The sequence below is a fragment of the Vombatus ursinus genome, unplaced genomic scaffold (genome assembly GCF_900497805.2).
Source record: "Vombatus ursinus unplaced genomic scaffold, bare-nosed wombat genome assembly UNPS02006779.1, whole genome shotgun sequence".
NCBI lineage: Eukaryota > Metazoa > Chordata > Mammalia > Diprotodontia > Vombatidae > Vombatus > Vombatus ursinus.
This window is the reverse complement of record NW_020946557.1, coordinates 3,752,164-3,767,385: the sequence shown is the minus strand read 5'-3', so window position 1 is coordinate 3,767,385 and position 15,222 is coordinate 3,752,164. Positions and strand designations below refer to the sequence as shown.

The window sequence follows — 15,222 nt, the reverse complement described above, 5'->3', positions numbered from 1 at the left end:
TAACAAAGCTAAAGTAAATTCAAAAGAGGGATATCAAAATTAAGCTGAAAATAGATAAACTATAAACAATACTGTATTAATGATCAAACTAAGTGTTGGGTTTTTTTGAGAAGACTAATAAAATTGACACATTAGAAACAGTGTGCTAGCAAAACAACACAAGAAACAGGGATAGTTTCAAAATAAAAATAGAGAAATTAACAGATCAAAGAGAGAATTTTAACAACCCTATCTCAGGAAGAAAATGAAACTAGGTATATAGGAACTACCAAAGAAAAACTGCTCCTGATGGATTCACAGATTTCTATCAAACCTTTTGAAAATGTCCACATTACTTACATTCTCAAAATTGAGAAAGTATTCTACCAGATTTCTTTTATGAAAGAAATTAAATTCTAAGCTAAATCAAGAAAGGATAAGATAACTATAGGAAGTTTATTAGTGAATATTGATTTTTAAAATTTTAGTAAAACCTGGCCAGTCCTATTCCATTGCTTTATCTAAGAAATCATTATGATGGAATTGGATTTATAACAGGGATGTAAAGATGTTCTCAGCATTAGGGAAAGAAAAACTATTCAACCTGAAAACAAACATTTAAAATCCCACATCATCAGTAGATGTGGGATAAGCCTTTGACAGAGCACAGTATGCATTTATGCTAAAACCTCTGCAAACAATGGACATAGAAGGGCTTTTTTAATGTCATAAAATGTTTAAAAGCAAGCAGCATAATGATAGCAGAAATATATACAAATTTTTCCATTTAAATACTAGAGTATAACAGTGGTGCCCATTATTATTTGATACAGTTTTGGAGATGCTAACAATGGCAATGAGGAAAGTAAACGCATAAGGATCCCTGTTTGCTGGTGTCTCCAGCTAGGTGGCACATTGGTTAGAGTGAATTCCTTCCTGAGTTCATATCTACCCTCATGTACTAGCTGTGTGACCCTGGGCAAGTCACTTAACATTGTCTCAGTTCCTCATCTGTAAAATGAGCCAGAGAAGGAAATGGCAAACCATTCCAGTATCTTTGCCAAGAAAATCCCAAATGCAGTAACCAAGAGTCAGACTCAACTGAAATGACAGAACAACCACCACCATCTAAGAAATCAGCAGAAGTATTAATTGAAACAATAACAAGCAAAGTTTCAGACTTTCAATAATCAGCTGTTTCTGAATAATAACAAAGTCTAAAGAGATAAAAATAGAAAGGAGGAAGCTATTCCAAATAACTACAAAATAGTGTGACTGGGGATCACAGTGCCAAAGCACACAAAATACTTGCATAGGTTGAGTTGCAAAGTACTCCTTTAAGGCTAGAATTTAAGTGCTGTGCCAGTGTAATAGAGGACAATATCACCAAAATTAGTTTATAGTATTCTATACTAATCAAGTTATCAAAGGGATACTTTGCAGAACTCAAAAAATAAATTCTTTTTTTTTAATGTGTTCTATAATATCAAGGGAGGTAAAAGAAATGGGTACAAATGAAGAGGGAGTAGCAGCTTAAATTATCATATAAAAGACTAGTCTTCAAAACCATCTCTTGGTTTAAAATAGAGGTAGCTAGTGAAATACAAGAAAGAATCAGAAACACTAGAACTCAATAAACATGTTTAATAAAACATTTGTTAGGAAAGAACTCAATACTTGATTTTGAAAAATAAATACACTGGGAAAACTAGGAAGCAGTTTGCCAGAAATTATACTTTGGCACCATATTCCATGATACATTCTAAATTACCTTGATATCAAAGATTATACTATTTAAAAATAAGGAGAGAAGCAGATTGTATTCCTTTGCAGTGGTATGTAGCAAATATATTCTTAACCAAGGGATAGTTGCAATGACAAAAGATAAAGTAGGTAACTGATTACATGAAGGTGGAAAATTTCACACAAAAATGCACGTTGGATCAATTTAATGGTCAAATAGGGGAAAACTCAAATTTTTCTGATAAGAGTTTGTTATCCAAGATATATTAATAATTGAGATATGTGTATGTATGTACACATATCTATCTATCTATCTGTCTATATATATATATATATGTGCCTTTGCATATAAAGAAGACCAAAAGCCAGTTCTCAATAGATAAGTGGTCAAAAGAATTGCCAAATACTAACCATATGGGAGAATAATCCAAATCACTAGTAGTGGAAATGCAAATCAAAACAACTCTGACATTTCACCTCATTACAAATTAGAAAAAAGATGAGAAGTCAGTGTTGAAGGAGTTGTGAGAAGATAGACACTAACATTGTTGGTGGAGCTGTGAATCAGTACAACCATTTTGGAATTACACAAATAACACAGTTTCAAAAATGTTAATATATTTGGATGCAGAGATTGCACAACTAGGCTTATGTTTCAAGGAGGTCTTTGATAAGAACAAAGTGCCCACATACACTAAAGTTATAGCAGCAATTTTTGAAATAGCAAAGAATTGGAAACCAAGTGGATGCTCATTGATAAGGGTATGTGAATATAATATAGTCTGTAAGATGAGAGATAAGTTCAGAAAAGCATAGAATGGTCTACATGAATTGATGAAGTCAAGCAGAGCTAAGGAAAAAAAAATAACACAATGACTACAACAATGCAAATGGGAAAAAATACAACCCAAAAAAAGTCCAAAATGAATTTTGTGAAATTAGAATAAATTGGCTGCAAAGAGAGGTAAGAAAACACTCCACCACTTTTCCAAAGACAGGCTCCACTAGCATTATGTATTGCACATATTTTCATTATATTGGTCAATTATACTGACAAAATAATTCTTTTTGGGGGGTGTTTAAAATGCCTCTGGGAAAGCATGGAGGAGAGGTTTGGGAACTGAAGAAAACTATGGTCATATTTTTAAAAATAGACAAAATATATCAATAAGAACCTACGTTGGAAATACATTTACAGACCTCTCAGTTAAAAAATCCTGGTCTAGTGACAATGAAGTTTCCAATGAAGTGGAAGTATTTTTCCATATAAACAGTGCAATTTCCCCCCACCCCAAAGTGAAATGGGATGCCTTGGAAGCTAATAGGTTCTCTCATATAAAATCTTGGTTACTTATTGGAGATGCTGTCGAAGAGGTTCCTGGTTAGGTATGTTTTTGACAAGATGACCTTTGAGGGTACTTTTGGCTCTGATTGAAGCAGTAGAAATCACCTCTAGTGATTATATGTTTGAAGTGTTTTAAAATAAAAAAATCCTTGTAAAGTTTAAATATGATGTTTGAAAACGATTTTGACTATTTTGGCTGCTTACCTTTTTTTTTTAATGTTATGGTTTATTTTGTGAGTAAAACTGCTAATTTATATATCTTTTGTCTTTGTATCAGGTCATGCTAAATGTGTAGAAGTTGTAAAAACTTTCAATTTGCCCCTATTGATGCTTGGAGGAGGCGGTTACACAATCCGTAATGTTGCACGGTGTTGGACATATGAAACTGCTGTTGCCTTAGATTGTGAAATTCCAAATGGCAAGTATTATTACCCAGTTAAATAGTGATAAAATTACTTATGATTAATCCTTGCTCAGAATAAAGAGGAGGATGAAGCCTTTAGCTCTTACTGGTCTTCACATTCTTTGTCATGGAACTGTTTGGAAGTTTGGGGAAGCCTGTAGACAACCTCAGAATAATGTTTTTACATGTATAAAATAAGATAAATAGCATTACAAAGGAAATCAATTATATTAAAATGCAGTTATCAAATTATTGAAAAGAATAAGTTCACAGATCCCAAGTTAAGAACTCCTGAGTTAGAGGATGAATGTGCTGAGGAGTTGTCAGTGTGCTGTAAAAGAAAGAACACTCATTTGTTTTGCCATTCTTTTTTACCATTGATAAAGGATCTTAGAGTGCTATAGGATATACTTATAAGACATTCACCAGTAAGAAATTATTTTTAGTGAACAGAAGAGTATTTGAATGAAACAAAAGTTGGATTGAAAACAAATTGCTCAAATGAAAATATATGGGGTTTTTTTTTTGCAAACCTTAAAACGTTATATAGATGCTAGTTATTATTTTATTTCCCTCTCTTCCCTACAAACATGAAAATAAGTAGGTACAATATATGTGCACATATATGCATACACACATATGCATAACAGAGAATACATGGAATCTTAGAGGGAGAGTCACTAGCAGCTGTGAGCCTCTTGATGGTAGGATTTGACTTGAGGCTTAAAAAAGCCAGGGAAGCCAAGGATAAATGGATGAACTATATCATTAACTATTTATTAAACACTTACTATATGACAAGCATGTTCTAAGCACTGGGGATACAAGTACCAAAGCAAAGACAGTCAGTACCTTCAAGGTGGCTTGAATTCTAATTGGGTAAAATAACAATCATTTAAGGAAATAGAGGTAGGTGGTAGCACTTTGGTTCAGAATGTTAACTGGGATGGTAAGTGGGTCTGTGGGGAATAGATCAACACATCCCTTACAGAAATAATGGCAGAATTTATTTGATACTCATTCCAGGATGGATCGATGATGGGGTTAAGAGGCTAGGTTTAGTTCAAATAGTGAGAGAATAGGCAGTTCAGTAGTATAGTGAATACAACACTGCACTCGGAGTCAGAAAGACTTGCTTCAAATCTAGCAAGTGCTTAGCATAGAAGAATAGGAATTATTAGAATAGGGAGAGGGAAAATAGGCAGAACTGAAGAGAAAGAACATTCCAGATATGGGGCACAACTTGTGGAAAGACTCAGAGATAGATGGAGTGTCCTGTGTGAAAAACAACTTAGGCAGTGTGTTTGGATTGTAAAAGGGAATAAGGTAGAGGAAGAATCTAAAAGTAAAAAGGGAATTGCTCTCTCCTAGATATGTTTTCCTGGGTTCTCCTGACACTGTTTTTCCTTGGCTCTCCTACCTGTCTGGCTTATTCTCAGTCTCATATGTTGAATTATCTCCCTTGTTCTATCCCAAGGCTCCATGTGGGATATCTGTCTCTGTTCCCTTTGCAGCCTACCTTCATTCTCCTTTCGGACCTTTTACGTCATTCCCCTTCACACTCTCTGTGGGCCTTCCAGATTGGCATTGTTCCTTATGCATGACAGTTCACTCCTGACAGTTTAGTGCAGTGGGTAACCAACAGGTCTCAAACTAGTTGGTGAGTTAGAGGGATGGCTACTCCAAGCATGAGAAGACTCCCTGGCAGAATGGGCATAGGAGAACAGTTTGTTCCAGTGGCCATGAAAGTGGCTGAAATAGGTGCTATGGAGTGCTTAGTTGGTCAAGCATCAAAGATGCCTGAATCCCAGGCCATTGCCAATCATCTTGACTTTGGTCCTGCCACTGGATGACTTATCAAGAGTGAGGCTGACGACTTTATACAACTCTGCCTCACTTAAGTCCAATTCATAGGCAAGTCAAGATATCACCTGTGATGTCATTGGTCCTTTTCAGAAATGACAGATGAGGGGCAGGTAGGTGGCGCAGTGGATAGAGCACCGGCCCTGAAGTCAGGAGGACCTGAGTTCAAATCCGGCCTCAGACCAAACACTTGACACTTACTAGCTGTGTGACCCTGGGCAAGTCACTTAACCCCAATTGCCTAAAAAAAAGAAAAAAAAATGATGGATGAACAACTCCTGAAAGTTTAATGTAGTGGAAAGAGGATTGGACCTGGCTTCAAATACTGGTTCTGCTACTTAATTCTTGTAATCTTGGTCAAGTCACTTAATCTATCTAGGCCACAGTTTACTCATCTGTTGTAGCCTGTCTCCACTCTCCAGTCTCCTTTCTGGTCTTATACATCACTCCCAGTCACACGCTCCTATGGGCCAGCCAGACTGGCATTGTTCCTTACTCATGACAGTAACTCCTGACAGTTCAGTGCAACAGGCCTCAAACCAGTTGGTGAGTTAGGAGGATGTCTGCCCCAAGCATGTGAAGACTCCCTGGCAGAATGGGCAGATGAGAACAGTTTGTTCCAATGGCCACAAAAGAGGTTGAAGCAGGCACTGTGGAATGCTTAGTTGGTCAAGCATCAAAGATGCCAAGGTGCCACTGAACCCCAGGCCATTGCCAGTCATTGTGACTTTTGTCCTACCTGGACAAAGTCCTGGACTTTGATGACTCATGAAGAGAGACTGAAGCTGATGACTATGTGACTCTGCCTCAATTGAATCCAGTACTTGGGCAAGTCAAGACATCACAACTCATCTGTGAAATGAGGGAGTTGGATTAGATGGTCCTTCCGTGATCCCTCATGATCCTGTCATCTCTCTCCATCTGTTTGCATAGGCTGGGTGCCCTGTCCCTGGAATGTACTCTATTCTCAATTCTTCCTCTTAGAATTCCTAGCTACTTGCCAGGTTCAGGCACCACATCCTACACCATCCTACCCTGATTTCCCAGGTGTTGGTTACACCCCATCTTTTGTTAACTTATATTTATTTGTATATATTTTATGTATTCTTCTCTGCATGTTGTCTCCTCCCTATACAAATTTAATAAATGCTTGGTGAACGATGAATGGTGTTGGATGTTGTAAACTGTCTTGTAAATTAAGTTCTGTATTTTGGTTTAATGAAATTGGGGCAGCAAGGTGGCGCAGTGGATACAGCTCTAGCCTTGGAGTCAGGAGGACCTGAGTTCAAATTTGACATTAGACACTTGACACTTACTAGCTGTGTGACCCTGGGCAAGTCACTTAACCCTGATTGCCTCACCAAAAAAAAAAAAAAAAAAAGGATATGGCTTAATGAAATTAATATTGTGATATTACATTTCAAAATGTTTACAGTACTTTTTTCACTTTATCTTTATATTCCCAGACCCTAACAGAACCTTGTACATAGTAAGTACTTAATAGATGCTCTTTGAACCAAATGTGATAATAGTTCATATTCAGTTAGCTTGAAAAAATGGGGGGGATAGATGAAAGAGGTGGGTGTATTGTGACAGTGGCTGAAGAGGTGATCTCAAAGTCAACAAGACTGCATTTGAAGTATTCCTCTAGACACATACCAGTTGTGTGACTAGCAAATAAGTCATTTAACCTCTAAGTGACCCCAGGCACTAACTAACTAACACTATATGTTATAAGGCAACTGCATTGACAGAAGGAATTTCCTCACTAAAAGTTCCTTATCCTAATGAAATCATATGTCTCGTCCCTCTTGGCTCCCTTCCTTTTTTCTCCCAACATTCCCAAATGGTTCAGGTTACTAATAGAGGAATAGTGACTAAAGTAGCTCAAATTTCTTGTTATAGAAGATTTGGACTTCAATATTAAGAGATTAATTATTGCTGTATTTTAGGTTTTCCTATACTATTGCATTTCACTTGTATGAACTTGTTTGGAACTTAACCTGCCGTATGTGGTCCTGATTATTCTCGTAATTTTCTAAGAAATATTTTTAAATTCTAGGTCTGTTGGATGTTTACTATGTCTGCATTAAAGATCAGCTTTGTATCTGTAACTTGTTTTGTTGTTTTTAATAGAGTTGCCATACAATGATTACTTTGAGTATTTTGGACCGGACTTTAAACTGCACATTAGTCCATCAAATATGACAAATCAGAATACCCCAGAGTATATGGAGAAGATCAAGTAAGTAGTGATTGAAATGGTTTATTTTGTTAAATGTTTGACAAAATAAAATTTTTGGTACATACATATGCAAATACATTTTTCAAAGTATCTTTTGTATATTTTAATCCTTTATAACTTTTTAAGTTGTAAAACTTAGACATCAGTGTTAGATAATGACCTATATTTATATTCTTCCCACTTTTTACTTCTCCATTATACTTAATATCATTAAACTTGTTTTTTTCAGAGAATTTTCGGAGACCATCTACTTCAACCCATAGTAAAATAAGAAACCCCTTTATAACATATCTGACAAGTGGTCATCTAGTCCTTACTTGAAAATGTTATTCTGACTGAGTGACCTTGAGAATAATATCTCTATCAGTGGTTAAGATTTATTGTTAATAGGAAGGTAAACATGCATCTTATAGTGCCAAGTCCAGTTTTGGACTTGACAATTATAAGCCCTAACTTTGTGGTCGAATTGGGTCCAGATTTAAGATCTTTAAACCTCATAAATCTAATAAAGCATTGATGCATCAAAAATAATACCTTATATAAAGAGATGAGGAAACTGTGGATACACTACATATATATGTACATTTAGAGAGACATACATATGTTATATGTTTATATATATAGATATAAATATCTGGATAGATAGATATCAGTATACATAGAAAAGAGAAGAAGATATGGGACTGACAGAATCAAGAAAAACATTTAACTATGAAAAACCAGCAACTATCTTCAGGTATATCTAAATGGCTAATACCTAGGAAGGCTTTTGACTTGTTCTGCCTCTTGCTAGAGGGCAAAAAGAAGAACAGTAGACAGAAGTTGCAGAGAGACAGATTGACACTCAATTAACAAATAGAACCAACTGTTCCAGCCTAGAATGAACCCTTTCAGAGGACAGTGCTTTCTTTCTCACTCAATGGCAAATGATCACTTCTTGGGTATATTCTAGGGGATTTCTGTTCAAGTACAGGTTTGACCACTTCTTCTGAGGTTCCAAGTCTAGAGATTCAGATTTGTAGACAAAACCTCTCTCTGTAAAATCTAGCAAGTATGAAATTAAACAATGAAATATGTGAAGGTACTTGTAAATAGTCTTTAAGTAATATTAATATAACTAGGCTTTATTGACTATTAACTTAGAAAAATTTTATATAAAATATTGAAACACTGAAAATTTGAAACAACATTGAAACTGGTCTACTTGAAGTCAACAAAGTTGAGTTAAAATTTTACCACCTTAATAGGTTTACAGCATTATTTTATCAGTTTATTTTGAAACATTTTCAGTGTTTCATGAATTAACATTCTTATACTGTTATAACTTTGATGAAAGTATTAGGAAATTGCTTTTTAATGAAATCCATTAATGAAACATAAACTGAGATTTAGGTGAGGATTGCTTTTTAATGATGATATACATGCCTAATAGCCAGATTTTCCCATTCTCCTTTAATACTGTTTTAAATTGGCAATGCGTACTGCAAATATCTCATTAGTTGACATAATGATGATATTTTTCTTATGAACTTCGTAATTTTCAGTATAAATAAGTTCCATATAATAAAGATATTAGTTAAGACCAATGAAATTTTTAAAAATTTAGATGTTACCCTGTCAAGAAAGCCAATTCTTAATATGAATATTATATAATGAATCTGAATGTAATTTTTTAAAGAGTATGCTCCGACCTATAAATGTTTATTTTGAATATCACCAATGGTATAGATAGCAAATATTGACTGATTCTGTTTTTAGCATCGTCTTGAAGGCTTTTATATGAAAAGAAATGCAGCTTTTATTCAGTTTCGATATTTTTAAAAGTCATTGGATATTAAAGCATAGGGCTAATCATACAAATAAACTGTTTCCTTTTGAAGTAATATGAAATCATATATTGATCTATTAGTTGGATTACAGTTAAGCCCATTCAATTTAAAGAGAAAGAAAGAAAATTAAATATGTATAGATTTGAACCCAAGTATTTCTTAGTGTTTCCTGTGTTGTAACCTAGTATGACTCCTATGTGTACAATTTTTCTGTGTACTTTGGATAACTCTCTATTGAAATTTGAATACTAGAATATGATCACTTTTGATAGAAAAATATAACCAATACAACTTCCAGATATATCTAGTGTGTCAATTTATAGATACCCAAGCTTTAAAAGATTGCATATCTTCTTGCTTAAGATTCTTTTAAAATATATTAGAAACTAATGAAAAAAATGAATTATTTGAATGACTATTCCTTGTGCAATATAGACAGCGTTTATTTGAAAACTTGCGCATGTTACCTCATGCGCCTGGTGTGCAGATGCAAGCCATCCCTGAAGATGCTGTTCATGAAGACAGTGGGGATGAAGATGGAGAAGATCCAGACAAACGAATTTCTAGTAAGCTAATACTATTAAAATATTATGAAAATTGTGTTAGGTTTTCTTAATTATTCAACATATTTGAAAGTGGCTTATGTACCAAGAACTTTGATAGAGATTGAATTCGAGGATTTTTTTCTTTTTTAGAAAAAAAAGTTTGTTTCTCATTGCAAACAAACTGAGTTGCATTGTCTTCCTTAAAAGATTCAAAACCTACTTGAGTAGAATTTTATGCTTAATCAGAAAATAGATGTTTCAACAAACTGTTGTACATATTTTTTTAAATTTTTAATGTTCAAAAAGATTTGCTGCTAACATTTTAAAACATTTGTTATGTGTCAGTAGTCATCTTATTTACCTCTTAAATATGTTATTACATTGAGCATTTCCTGTTCTGATTTCTAAAACCCCTCTTAGCATTATACCTATTTGTCTTTAAATAACAATAATAATAATAATAATAATAATAATAACATACAGAATAGCAACGTAAGAATATTTCTCATTGTAAATTGTATTTTGAAAGTCCCTAGATTTTCCAGCTTTCTAGATTTCTTTTTATTTCCCTTAAACTGTTTTCACCCCTGGTACTAAAGTGTGTTTTAGTATTTATTGAGAGAGAAACGTGGCCTAATTCTGGAATTTTAAGGTGTCCATGTATGTTATAGGCATTTTGTGTTATTTATACTTTGGTTATAACTTAGATTAAAATAAAATCTGTACTTGAAGCTTAATGGAATATAATGAATACAAATTTTATACTTGCTATTTGCCACAATGTAATATGTACCTTTACATTGTGTTTCAGTTCGAGCATCAGACAAACGGATAGCTTGTGATGAAGAATTTTCGGATTCCGAGGATGAAGGGGAAGGAGGGCGTAGAAATGTGGCTGATCATAAGAAAGGAGCGAAGAAAGCAAGGATAGAAGAGGATAAGAAGGAAACAGAGGACAAGAAAGCAGGTTACTCGGTGGTCTTCAAAATGTAGTAAATGATAGATTTGTTAAGGGGATATATTTCATCTCTGAAGTGACATGAACTCAATTACAGCAGTACTCAAAATAGGGCGTTGTGCTAAGTAAATAACTGGCCAAAAAGTGAGGCACATCTCTCACTTTTGAAGAATCAGTATTTTTTTTAAAAAAGTATACGTTATCTCATTTTAACAATTCATAGTCTCCAAAGCCAAAATAAAATGGGCAATTGAAGCACATCAACAGAGTTCATTATATATTCAATTCAGTAAACATTTATTAAGTGCTTGCTATGTGCCAAACACTGCACTAAGCACATGGAAGGGAATGGAGTAGAATAAGCATATATCTTTGTATGTGTATATATGTGTATGTATGTTTATATGTGTGTATGTATATGTATCTACATCTTTGTGTGTGTGTGTGTGTGTGTGTGTATTGTTTTGCCGACCATGTGATGTAACTACCTCGAGTAAAGCTTGATTACAGCCCAAGACTTAACATCTCACTTTATCTTCCATGTTGAAATTTTTATTTAACTCTTTGGTTTATTTTACTTTTTGATCTTTTGAATGGAAATTAAATAAGGTATTTAACATAGGTGACATGGATATAAGAATTGTGAGGTTTCAGTTGCAGAGATCTTTAAAGTTTGTGTTTATTCGGTGATAGTTTTAAGAGGACATAGGATTGTTTTCTTTCCTATTTTCTTTTATTTACTAGCTTTCCTATGTCAGCTATTTGCATTTATTGTACATTTCTTTTGATCTTTTATTTTTAGATGTTAAAGAAGAGGAGAAGTCCAAGGACAACAGTGGTGAAAAGACAGACACCAAAGGGTAACCCAGTACTAATTGAATCTCTTATGAGTTAAATGTGGCTAAGTTTCAAATAAAAGTTTAAAATTACTCACGAAGATTAATATACAGTAGGAATGATGAATACAACTATGGAATTTCTAGTATCATATATTCAGAAAGCATCTACATCAACTCATGATAAACCATGGTAGGCTTTACAAAATCAATTACCATTCCTAGTTCCAGCTCTCAGAATTTAATGAAAAGAACTAAGTGAACAAAAAATGAACAAAGACATTTTCTGTCACTGAAATATTTGCTTTGTTGTATATAGTTAGTTCAGTCAAAGTACATTTAAACTAAAATTGTGCCATTTTTATATTTTGTCTTTTGAACAGAGCCAAATCGGAACAGCTCAGCAATCCTTGAATTAGAGAGCCTCACACCAATTTCAGGAAAAAGTACTAAATTGGGAAAATATTGGGAGAAAAAAAATACAGGTTTCTTTTCAAAAGAGACTGCTGACTTCATTTTGTACTACTTGGCATGGACTGTATTTATTTTCAAAACGGCTTTTTTTTTTTTTTTTGGTTGTTGGCAAGTTGTATTGTGAGTTTTTCTAATTATGATGCAAAATTTCTTTCTCCACCATGCTTTATGTGATAGTATTTAAAATTGATGTGAGTTATTATGTTATGTCTAAAAACTGATCTATTAAAGACGTAATTTGCCTTTCTGAGCTGATTTTCCATCTTTTGTAATTATCTTTATTAAAAAACAAATTGTACTTGGGTTGTCTTTCGTTTTTCATTGTAATATGTTGTCAACTTTTGGTCGAAAAGGTAGAGTTTTGGTTGACAGGGCAGAGTACAAGAGTTAAATAAAATTAGTGTATTGGAGTTCATTTTGGGGTGAGGAGATGGACTGCAGTTGATTTGAAATTTTGGGAATTCCTCCTTCTTGGGTATTTTATTGAGCTTGTATACCTCAAATTGAATTGGCCATATTAAAATATAGAAGTAAGTACAATATTGATTTTAATGAATCCCCTAAAAATTGTTATTCAGATACAGTAAAACTTATTTTAAAATTTTTTTTTGGTATTCAGATAGTAGAATATCAGTACCCTTTCTAGATTTTTGACAAACTTTCATGGACAAATCACTTAACCTCTCTTATCTGACCTTCAGATAACTCTGTAAGATGTCCCAATTCAGTTATAGATGGTGTGAGATATTCCTAGGTGAAGCTAGTTTTTACACCAAAGAAAACATTCGTGTATATCTATATTTCATAATGAACCATGTTTAATATATTCTACATCAGTAGAAGATTCATTTTTTGCTGTGCTTATTGGATTTTCAGTGTTAGTTTAAATTAGAAGTATTTTATCTCCTGGATACAACACTCAAAACATTTGAAAGTGAACATACCTTTAACCCCACCCCCTAACTTTTGTTTTAGAATTAGAATGAAAATTTGTATAGTAGGTAAAAAGGGAACCAAGAATGTAAATGAACTTTTTCAATCTTTCACATTATTGCTAAGGCTGCTATTAATATTTCTATTTTAATTGAGTACTAAGATTAGAGATTTATTTAATGCTGTAAACTTCTGTGCTAAACCATTTGATTTGTGATTCTTTGTCCTATTATTGAGATTCAGAAGAAATGTTGTGAATTTAGTCAAGTTTTTTTGGTATGGTTTAAATCTTCTAGGATATTGTCTGAAGAAATTTAAATTTTTTCTAATGTTTCAGAGATTCGGTTAATAACTTCATTTTATAGTTCAGGTAGTCAATTTAAGTTGTTTATGGAAGTAATAACAAACTGGGCAATAAAACATTGAGTTGGAAGAATAATTTCTGAGACTTATCATTGATAATCGGATAACCAAAAGTATTAAAAAATGAGAAATACTTTCAAATGGGAAGGGGAGCTAAATTTAATCATATTTGAAAACTGTGACTTAAAGGTTTGCATGATTTTGGCAAACTCCACTAAGCTATTTTCTTTCTTCTCTCTCTTTTTTTTTTAAATCCAGTTCAAATTAAGAGTTAAGATTATGAAAGGTAAAGCCACCTGGTGAATGATCCGATTCCAGAGTTCTTAACTTGAGGTCTATGAATTTTTTAGTATTTTGATGACTATTTCAGTGTAGTTGGTTTTCTTTGTAATCTTACATATTTTATTTTATAAATTTAAAAATGTTCTGACAGGGAATCAGTAGGCTTCACTAGACTGCCAAAGGGGATCCATGACACAAAAAAGTTTAAGAACCCCTAGTCTAAAATGAATTTTTTCTTTGTCAGTTTTCAGCACGTATCATGTAAGCCAAACAGTTAATCCCCCTTCTTTACCAACCCTCAACTGACTTGGTTGCCCAGCCTTCTTTTTTCCAGATTCTTTAGAGTTTCCTTTTCTTCCTAGTCCTGTGTTTGCTTTCATCTCTTGAATTCCCAACCCAGCCCAACAAAGCCTTGCTGAGGGGGAAAGGTTTGGTGAATAGGTGGGCTGCTCTGCACATAGTAAGTGTTTATTAAATTGTTGACCAAATCAATTATCAGTGGAAAAACAGCCTAATAACATAAGAAAGGGTTTATCAAAATTAGAAATTGTATTTTAAATTTACACAAATGTCATTCATAACACATTGACTCAGTAACCTTGCTTTACTTAAAGTTGTGCCCCAGCTACATGATGCATATAATTTCTCTTCCTGGAGACAAGTTAAACTGAGGTCATACTTTTTTTCTTTAGGGGGCCTAGAGTCGGTCAGCTTTTCATTTTTTAGTCTTTTGGGGAGACTTTTTAAAGTCTCAAACTTTATGTACATACCAGTTTTATTTTTCTTAGCTACAAAGAATTTTAAGCTATTGTAGACTATTCATAATTTTAATATGATGAGTCTGTGATTTCAACCAGTGCGGATCAGAACTCATCTACACTTAATCAACCTGTGAGACTCTTGTTCTTGTTTTCCCATTAAGCCTCCATACTCATCATTTTAGGGATCTTTTAGGTTTTGGACATTGCATTTAAACAAATGAACCATACAAGCAAAGCATTGATTACACTTCACTTTTGGTACATGAAAAGCTATTTTCTGGTAATCTCTCTAATATCCTTTATGCCACTCCCCCTATATAACTTTTTATAAGTATCAGTGAAATGGAGGTTTGTTATAAATCATAGGGGGGAAATCTTAAAGCATCGAAATGGATTGTCTTCAAAAGAGGTCAGTAACAAAATCTGAACTCAGGCTTTGTTTCTTATGTCATGGTGCGAGGGAGTTATATAAAGAGATAGTGCAGAACCTAATTCTATTTCCATTAGTGTTATTAGGACTATTGCCTTGGGAGCACTATATGTTGAAAAATAGCCATGGAATACAAATCAGGAAAAGTTGGTGGGATTTAGCAAGGAATTAAGGTTTATGTAGGATCTGGAATTCACATATGGAAATATCTTGAAAATGAACGATTTATAAAC

The 15,222-nt window shown here is 33.7% G+C and overlaps 1 protein-coding gene across 1 annotated transcript in view; it reads left to right on the top strand.

Moving 5' to 3' along the window:
* HDAC2 (histone deacetylase 2) overlaps positions 1 to 13,592 on the top strand; it is a 56,133-nt gene extending 42,541 nt beyond the window's left edge. The window contains exons 9-14 of the mRNA XM_027848659.1: positions 3,345 to 3,485; positions 7,470 to 7,578; positions 9,843 to 9,973; positions 10,764 to 10,919; positions 11,713 to 11,770; positions 12,130 to 13,592. Of these exons, the coding sequence (XP_027704460.1) occupies positions 3,345 to 3,485; positions 7,470 to 7,578; positions 9,843 to 9,973; positions 10,764 to 10,919; positions 11,713 to 11,770; positions 12,130 to 12,160 (626 nt within the window). The 3' untranslated portion in view covers positions 12,161 to 13,592. The remainder of the gene's footprint in view (positions 1 to 3,344; positions 3,486 to 7,469; positions 7,579 to 9,842; positions 9,974 to 10,763; positions 10,920 to 11,712; positions 11,771 to 12,129) is intronic.
* The last annotated feature ends 1,630 nt before the right edge of the window (positions 13,593 to 15,222 follow it).